Source organism: Porites lutea, chromosome 2, assembly GCF_958299795.1.
Source record: "Porites lutea chromosome 2, jaPorLute2.1, whole genome shotgun sequence".
Taxonomy (NCBI): Eukaryota; Metazoa; Cnidaria; class Anthozoa; order Scleractinia; family Poritidae; genus Porites; species Porites lutea.
This window is the reverse complement of record NC_133202.1, coordinates 23236821-23245867: the sequence shown is the minus strand read 5'-3', so window position 1 is coordinate 23245867 and position 9047 is coordinate 23236821. Positions and strand designations below refer to the sequence as shown.

Sequence of the window (9047 nt, the reverse complement as noted above, 5' to 3'; positions counted from 1 at the left end):
CCTCAGTGTGGTAACAACGGTAATTATGAACGCAACGTCTTCAACCAGCACAGTCAATTCTAAAAGCGCCACTGACCGCTCCTAAAGCTGACAATCATGAAGGCATCACCATGCTGGCCGATGAGACAGTCCGTAAAACAAGAAGATCGAAACGAAAGGCCATATGCTGAAAAGGAGAACTGATCTGGGCTCCATCACTACACGAAGCTTGTGACACCATAATCAGCTCATTAAAACGGCGAGTATAACGTCATGCCTTAAAAAACAAGAGTAGAACTATAGTATTTGAACTTCCTTTCTCGACGTTTTATATCTTCTTTCCTTCACTCAAGAGTCCAGACTCCAGCCATAGAACCAAGATACAGTAACTCTCTCAAAATGTAAATACAAAAAATTCAGAGGTAAATTAAAAGAAATCGCTAGATGGAAGCTAGCCTGAGAAAACAGCCGACATTTCGCTACGCCACCACTGTTTTCCACGCGCAATGACGTTCTGATCGGCCGGGACGCTAGGGAAATTTGCGTCAGCCAATCAGAAGCCCTACACAGATCTGGTTAATGACACATCGTTAGTCTTTATCATATTCATTTTTCTTTTTTGCACTCGTCCCATCTGTCTCCGCGAACTTGCATGCGCGGAAACCTTACAAGCTTGCAGTCTTGCCATGATTGAATTTGGCTTAGAGCCTTGAATAATCTGGATTTGGAGAGGAACTTTCGCAGAATAATTCCACTGTTGCCGACGATTTGTGACTAAAAAGAAAGGTTGATTTTGTAAACGGCTAACAAGAGGACCTCGCTATCAACCAGCTTCACAGCTTCACAGCTTCACAGTAGCGTCATGAACCATCATCCAAACTGGCAGAGAGGAGCCATCTCTACATTGTTTTCATGTATTGGTCTGTGACCGACCCAGCACTGCCAGTCAGACGTCACATAGCAACGACTCACAGCTTCGCTTAGCTTGGTTAGTTCGCCGGAAACCATCGAAGTCAAACAAAGAAATGGCTGATACGGTAGGCTTCTTACCAGCATTTGTGCCAGCCATTTTTTTGCAAGTGTTCAAGCTTTGTTGTCTGTATTGTTTTCGTGTTATTGAATACAGGACGTAAGCTGCTGTTAGAATAACACAAACTTCGCATTAAGTAAGAAAGAACAATGCAATTTATCGAAACAGCCAGTATTGATTCAGCGTGTGGAGGGGTAGTCCGGGGATCCGGGATTGGCCTGAATTAAAGAGTGGGATTCGGGAAATGTCAACGGGATACGGGATTTGACTGCTACCGGAGTGGAATTCGCCTAAATTTGGGTACGGAACTGAGTGTGGAAAGAAAACGCTATTCGGGATAGTCGGATGACAGAAGCTCGGGATGCGAGATTCTCGTGAAAAACGAGCGGGAGTGTGGGATCAGGACTCCCTTTCCAGACGCTGTTAATTGTCCACGTAGCTTTACGAGGAAAAGGGACATGAGTACTCGCCTTAATAAGCTTGCGAGAGGTCCTGTTGACCACACATGTACGAGTTAAAAAAGAGATATAAAAAAGTTATCCCATCAACCTGTCTCATTGTGACCATAGTTCCAATGCACCTGTTACCAATTGACTTCATGCATCTTAAACGAAGCTCAGCGGTGGGGAAGTGGGGGGGGGGGGGGGGTTGGTGTGGGGGTGATATGAGCATAGTACTTGTATGCTAATCTCACAAGGAACCCAGAGATGCGGATGAAATCTTAACGGTTCACCATGGCTGAAAGGAGAGTTCGAGTATTTTCTCAGTCATAAGATGGTTGGAGAATATAGCTGGAAAAGAACCTTCTAGGACTAAGTTAATGTGACGAAAAGAACAGTTCAGCTTAACTCCCTAGTTACCTTTTAGAATTTGCCCAGTCTTTTAGAAGCGGCAAAGGCGTGCCTTGCCTCACGAAAAAAAAATGGACTTTTTTTCCAAGTGAATTTTCTTTTATCCAGATGCCGTGACATCCACAGATTTTGATCGTTCTTTGAACCCGTTTTTAGCTTTTGACGGACTGTGTCGCAGCTCGCAGATCAGTTCCGGGCGTTGTTCTGCAGCAACGTTAACTACCTTAAGATGGCAGCGAAAAGATTCTTTATTTTTCTGGCTTTGGTTGCGATCCAAAGAGCTTATTCAGGTAAGGAAATCCAGTTTACAGCTCTGCATCTGCCTTGGTCATTTTCAATGTACCCTTTTTTCGTATTAGAGATAAAAAAGCTCCCGTTTCGGTCATGTTGACCGAGCGCCTTACTAGCCACATTTTAAATTTTGTATTTAATAAATTTTCTACGGATTATTGAGGCTAACTTGATCAGTAAAGTTAACTATTTTGTACTTTTCTTTGCAAAAATAATTGCGCCGGAAAAGAAAGCGAGGCGAATTATATATGAGTCTCCGCGTTGTTTGCGCCTCTTTAAACCATCTGTTAACACTAAAAACAAGAGGCACCAAAAGCTTCAGGGCCATGCCAAATGGAAACGCTCTTCAGTCTTGTAGAGTATTAAATAGTAGAGAATGTCAAACGACGAGAGCCAAGTATGACCGATTTATGGCGCCCAAATAGGACATCTCGATATATGCCTAAATGTTAGATTCAACATTTTTTTCCTGCTGCTCCCTCACCATTTCATACTCTCAGCACCTAATCACATGCTCAGCAATAAATAGGAGGCGACGTGATTTGCACCTTTTAAAGTGTTGTTAAGTGCTAACACTTCATTATTTTAACACTTTTTTACAGCGCCAGTTAGTTTCAAATGGTGCGTAACGTCGTTGGCAGAGAGGGCAAAATGTCAAGATTTCATTAAGTACGTGAACGAAACTGCACTAAACAAAAGTTTGGATGTAAGTGCCAGCTGTGTTGAGGGAAGCTCATATGACGATTGTGCTGCTAAGATCAAAGATAATAAGGCTGATCTCGTGACACTGGACGGTGGACACGTGTACGCAGCAGGTAATAACGTGCATATATATGGGAAATCCCTGTCGGTAACTTACTTTTGGATTTGAGCTTTTCTTCGTCGCAGTCGCAATTTCAATCCATCTTTGTGTCGTTAGCCTGCGTAGCAAGCGTTTCCGTTTAGTCTCGGAGCAAAGAAAGACCGGTTTTGGCCGCGCGAGAAACGAAACGAGAGCCAAAAAATGAAAGAGGGGAGAGAGGGAGGGGAAGGAAGGAAACCCCTCCCCGCTCTTTTACTTGCGCCATTTTTCTCTCGATCTTTGACTCTTGTTCCTCGTTCTTTGCTCCTAAACCGCACAGAAACACTTGCTACGCAGGCTATGTGTCGTTTGACCCAATTTCACCCATCTTATGACGCTCTGTTAACCCTTTTCCTGACAATATCCATACATTGTCAAGAGATTAGGTTATGAGAATTAATAAAATGATCACCGAAGAGAAAACTCTTTGATCACAGATTCATCAAATTCTCTCACTCATTCTTTAGGGAAAAGTATGGAGACCAGTTTGGAGAATTTGTATGTGGATATTGAGATAAAGGGTTAGGGCGCTGCCGTTTGTCTAAAGTTGACCCTAATAGGGCCTCTATACCGACACAGTGAATTCTGTATTTCGAAAGCCGACACGCATTGGGACTCCGGTTATCACATATCAAAATAAAACTCCTAACAATTACTTCTGTATTTTAGAACCATTCAGACATATTAGGCCTGCAGAATGCGTATCTTTGTCTACAAAATTTCAGTTCGATTTAAGGTTCCCACAGTGGATGTGTTTTCACTAGGACAATTTTCAAAGCTTTTGCGTCGCATGAGATAAAAATAGCGGCCGAGAAAGCTGTCAACATGAAAATGACTTTTACCCTTTTTAGCGTGACTGCCTGAATTTCTCAGTCAGTAACTCAGGCTTTGAAATTAAGGCAAGCTCTAGAATTCGGCGCAACACATTTTTCCCCTAAAAAAAATCACTTATTACTAATCTCACAGAGCTAAAAGTGGTCGAATCTAGGTGAGAGAAAGAGACATTGGGTGCACGGGTACCGGGGGGGGGGAGGGGGGGGCATGTGAATTTTTTTTATTTTATTATCTCTTAAATTCTTGATCTTTAGTATTGAAAGGTTAGATTTTTGTTGGTGATACAATGAAAACCAGTAACATGGGAAATAAGGATTGAAATATCCATAAGCTTGTCAATGAAAAGGGAGTAATCGGCGAAATAGTATTATTTCAAAAAGCCTCGTTCCCAGGGTTTTTTCCTACTCGTCCGAGCGACGAGAGGTGCAAAGAACACTTGGAACAAGATTGTTTGGAACAAGATTGTTTTTTACAATATAGGTAAGAACAACAGCCTTGTGCCCATTGTTGCTGAGCAATATGGAAATTTAAAATACGGAGTTAAACACTATGCAGTTGCTGTTGTGAAAAAGAGCAATACAGGCTTCAACCTTAAAAGTCTAAAGGGAAAAAACTCGTGCCATTCCGGAGCCCGGACAGTAGAAGGATGGAATGTTCCCATTGGATATCTGCTGCGTGAAAAGATAATAGCACCCGTAAGGTGTGATACAGAGTTCCACGACTTCTATTCAGTTGCTAATTTCTTTAAATGGAGCTGCGTACCAGGTGAGCTTTGATTTGATTTAACTCTCTTCCCAGTGTCGTTAATCCTGTCGTTGATCCTGTCGTGAATCCTGAGTGTAATTAGTTTATTCAAATACTTACTCACGTATTTTGAGGTTGAGGAAGGTTCGAAAAACCTTATTCAAACCGGGCTTTTTTTTTGCTTACTGCGACCGGGGAGGGGGGCTTTGGAGGCCCCCCTCTGTAACTTCAAAACCGCTCATGGCAAGGCTACCAAAATTACACAGAGTAATAGTAAGCAAGAGAGAATCAGTGCATAACTTGATTGACAAAGTCAGTGACTTTGTTCGACGTCATTATGTCGTCATATTGAATTGATTGGCAAAATCCAAATTCCTTTTAGAGTAGCCACTGAGTGGAAACTACGTAAGCAGAAAGGTGTTTGATAACATCAGGCTATCACATAATCTTTGACAATAGCACTGGGGTCATTTCTTATTAGAGAAGGAACTAGAACCGGAAGCCATCTTGGAGCCGCCATTTTGAATTACTTGAATTTAATTACTTACTTACTTGAATTATTACTTACTTACTTGAATTTCTTTTTACTCAAAACCCGTATCAGTAGATATAGATAGTACAGAGATTCCACACGGTTGAAAATTGAACCCAGCATCTGCCATTTGGTCGTTATTCAACTTTTTACATCGGAATCTGAATTGGCTTAAAGTAGAGATAAATAAATAGACATCTGGAATTGCGACGGTATACTTAACTTTTCTTTTTAAAGGTTGCAAATCAATACTTTTTTTGGTTTCTTAGGGTTAATTTCATACGAAATTGCGTCTGAGGAAGTGTCCGACAAACTTTGTGGACTCTGTACCATTTCTCTCGACGTATGTTCGGCCTCGAGCTCTGACAATGCATTCGCTGGCAACGATGGAGCATTAGAATGCATGGCAGCCGGCCAGGGGGACGTAGCGTTCGTCAAACACACAACTCTACGGGAGGCAGCTGATAAAAACCCTAAATGGAACGTGTCGGACTACCAGCACTACCAATACTTATGCAAAGACGGGACCAGAGAAGGTAGATCAGTGGCGGATCAAGGGGGGGGGGGGGGGGGGTGTAAAAAAAATACATACATCAAAGCCTTCAGTGTTAATAAGAGTCGATACAAAATCAAATGCAGATCCCGTTTTGAGTTTGGCACAAGATACTCAGTCTCACAGGCTAGTGCCTCACTAGGATAGGATAGGATAAGTGCTTTATTATCAACAGAGCGCCTACAGACACGTGTTTACAACGATAACAAAGATTTTCGTGCAATAATTACAGAGGTGTACATTTGTAAAATTTATACAACTGTTAAACAAGGTTATATTTAACGCGTCTATCTCTTTCGCGGAAGCGATCATATACGTATTTAGCCACAATTTTTTGCGTTTTCTCTCCTTGCTTCATACTTATCAACGTTGCAAAGGCAGAGCTTGGAGTCATAGAGTCAAGAATGAGATTAGTTTTCTTTTTTAGTGTATTGAACAGCTCTCTCCTAGGATCCCTATGGGCTATGCAATTCATCAAAAAATGCTCCTCGTCTTCTATTCCAGTTTTACATAATGGACAGATTCTTTGGTCTGGTGGTTGATAGGGTTTAACGTATCGTCCAGTTTCAATTGCTAGTCTGTGGTTGCTTAATCTTAGCTTTGTGATTGCTACTCTATGATTGATGTTTCTCACATTTGTGAGGTAATTTTCGTAGTCATGGGTAAGTTTAAATTTCCTAAAAGTTCTTAGTTTGTTTTTTTGATGTTGGTCCTTTCGTTCATCATTGTGTACTTCGCTAATCCATGTTTGCTGTTCTATGTCTAAGAGTCTCTGTTGTATATAGTTCATGATTGCGGGAGTGTTCGTTTTCGCCTACCATATGTCGCCAAGACCTGCGAGATTTAATAGTCGTTTTAATTTGCTTGACCAAAGTTCCTTTTTATCTTGACCAATTTGGTCAATGCTATTCCAGAGAGTTTATTTTGGTGCTCCGGCACACAAAATTTCAGCCAATATTCTCGTCATCGATTTGTATAAATGCAGGGGTACCAGTCAACTCCAGCAACTCATCAATTCGCCGGGATAACTCTGTGGTAGACCGGCAGCCATTTCATTCCTAGTCACTTCATTCTACCGAAAACGGGTTAAATAAGGAGTGTCACGAAATTTAACAAAATTCAAACGCTGGGACCAATACGAACATCCACTTTGCTTGAAACATAAACTTAACAGTTCAAAACATTAAAAGTAGGTATAAATAACAGAACAAATACAAAAGGAGGCACAGGTGGATAAACTTAAAGGTCAAACGTCCGGATTGCACTTTTTTTGTCCGTTACGCTTGTTTGACACCAAGCCGTTTTGGCTACAGGCATTTAAGCTCCGGTTTGATAAGATACATGCCTAGAATGCATACCTCTGACATACCTTTCCTCACATTAATGATGATGAATTTTTTGTTATCAGAGATTGGCCAGCACGAGAACTGCTTTCTTGGGTTTGACCCGGCGCATGCAGTGGTGACAAGAAAAAACAACGAGGACATCGATGACATTGTCACCATTTTGACCACCATGGGCAGCATTTATGGCCCCAAGCAGACCGACTGGACAAAATTCCAGCTATTTAACTCCACTAAGTACGGCGGTGTCAATTTGCTGTTCAAAGATTCCTCCACCGCTCTAGTGAGCATCCCTGAAGACAATAGGACCTACCGAGGCTATCTGGGAGATGACTATGTCAAAGACACCGAGGCACTGAAGACATGTGAGACGAGCACTATAAAGAGACCAACACCCATTTCATTTACAACCATCAAACCCCAGGCTCGCATGCCCAGTAACGGTTCTAGTTTTAGCAATGCTTACTATCTTATAAACCTCTTTATATTTCTTTTCTTTAAGGATTTATGATGAGGTAGGACAGTTTTTTAATCATTGGTTTTTCTCCCAACACGAACCAAATGAGAAAAGGAGAGCGTAGATAAAACTTTTTAATTACAGTTTAATAAATTAAGCGTAACTGTTGTAGATTTCTTTACAGACAACCTTCGAGAATATTAAATTGCCTTAAAATCAGTGTTTCCACAAGAACTTTTTATTTTCTTTGAAAAATCGTTTTGTTATTTTGCTTGTTTGTTTGCTCTTTTTTTTTAAGAAAATTGAAGGTTAAGAATCAACTTTGTTTTAGTATTTTTACAATAACTCATTAAACATTATTTCCTTTCAATTGTCTTATTATTCTTAAGGAATTATTAGTGAATTCATGTTCATATCTTGAGTTTTCAGTCGATGTGGGCTGAACGCTTAAATACAGGGGTCTTGATCCGATGTCTGCCTGGCGGCTGTTGTGTGTCGTCTCCTATTTAGCTTGAGTAGGGTCTAGGACTGGAGGTGGTCAGCTAAGAGTGTTTTATCTTGTAAGCTCTTGTTTCTTTGTTTAGCATTGACACGAACTGAGGCAACCTGTGTGTAAATCCAGGCACCCACAGTGCGCAAATTACTGGCGTGCTCGAAGTAAGGAAGTGTATTGAGTTGAATCCTCGAAATTTGCTTGTTCGTACGTTATTTACACTCTTCTTCAGTGGGCTGCTTAGCCGAGCCTAAGCAACTAAGAAGGGTTGGGAGCATCTTGGTTTAGTATACATATTCAACAAAAAACGGGCGGTAAAAGTGTCAACATACTAGTAAGAGGATCTGCTTGCTGGGGTTTCTCTGAGCCTCCTTATCGCAGTTAAATCTTGGTTCAATTTGAAACTCACATCTTGGCTAAACCATTCATATTTCACATGACAGTTTTAATTGACAGCTATCGGTTAAACCCCTTCCAGTCCCAGCCTCTTGAACTCATCGTAGAGCGCGCTAAGTAATGAACATAAAACTAAATCCTATAATTATTGTAACTAGAAGACACACCTCACCAAGAATTCCCCGGAGTACCCCCCGGGGGTCACACCCTAGATCCGTGAGCGCTGAAGTAGAAGCCATTTACTTGTGAATAAACAACATCAATTGTGTATGCAATATGTGTTCTTTGATAAAGAGCTAATAAAAAGCACTTTTGTATCTCTAAAGGGATGTTCGTGTATTTTCTCTACCTTAAAAAAAGACAGAAAGACAAGCAGCGACATTAGATGGCGATCATAGTTGACAAGTTTAAATGGTTGATGTAGAATTGCCTGTGCCAGGAGCCTTTTAAAATTGGTGTTGGTTATGATATTTACAGTGAGTGACCGGTCAAATTAGAATTACTGGGCAAAACATTACCTAAAACCCTTTAGTATTAAGCCTTGACGGTAATTGGAAAAGTCTTGCAGACTATTTAGCTGCTATCCCGGCGGGTATTTACTTACTAAAAGCTTTTATGCTTCAACCAGACCAAAAGAAAAAAGAATCAATTGACTGGAAACCATAGTCTTGCATAATCAAATGAGACATAGCGTAAAGAATTT

General features: G+C 41.0%; 1 protein-coding gene across 1 annotated transcript; it reads left to right on the top strand.

Annotated features, from left to right (window-relative positions):
- Positions 1 to 1716: 1716 nt before the first annotated feature.
- Positions 1717 to 8656, top strand: LOC140926760 (serotransferrin-like). The gene is made up of 5 exons (XM_073376461.1): positions 1717 to 2150; positions 2754 to 2966; positions 4307 to 4591; positions 5372 to 5638; positions 7064 to 8656. Exons 1-5 carry the CDS (start codon positions 2090 to 2092, stop codon positions 7507 to 7509), a joined length of 1272 nt encoding a protein of 423 aa, XP_073232562.1. The 5' UTR covers positions 1717 to 2089; the 3' UTR covers positions 7510 to 8656.
- The last annotated feature ends 391 nt before the right edge of the window (positions 8657 to 9047 follow it).

What these genes read in the sequence shown, in the direction of transcription:
- LOC140926760 (XM_073376461.1), top strand. Translation starts at nt 2,090, where the DNA reads ATGGCAGCGAAAAGATTCTTTATTTTTCTGGCTTTGGTTGCGATCCAA. An exon ending in GATCCAAAGAGCTTATTCAG is followed by an intron (nt 2,151 to 2,753) that starts GTAAGGAAATCC and finishes ACTTTTTTACAG; the next exon opens with CGCCAGTTAGTTTCAAATGG. An exon ending in TAAATGGAGCTGCGTACCAG is followed by an intron (nt 4,592 to 5,371) that starts GTGAGCTTTGAT and finishes TTGGTTTCTTAG; the next exon opens with GGTTAATTTCATACGAAATT.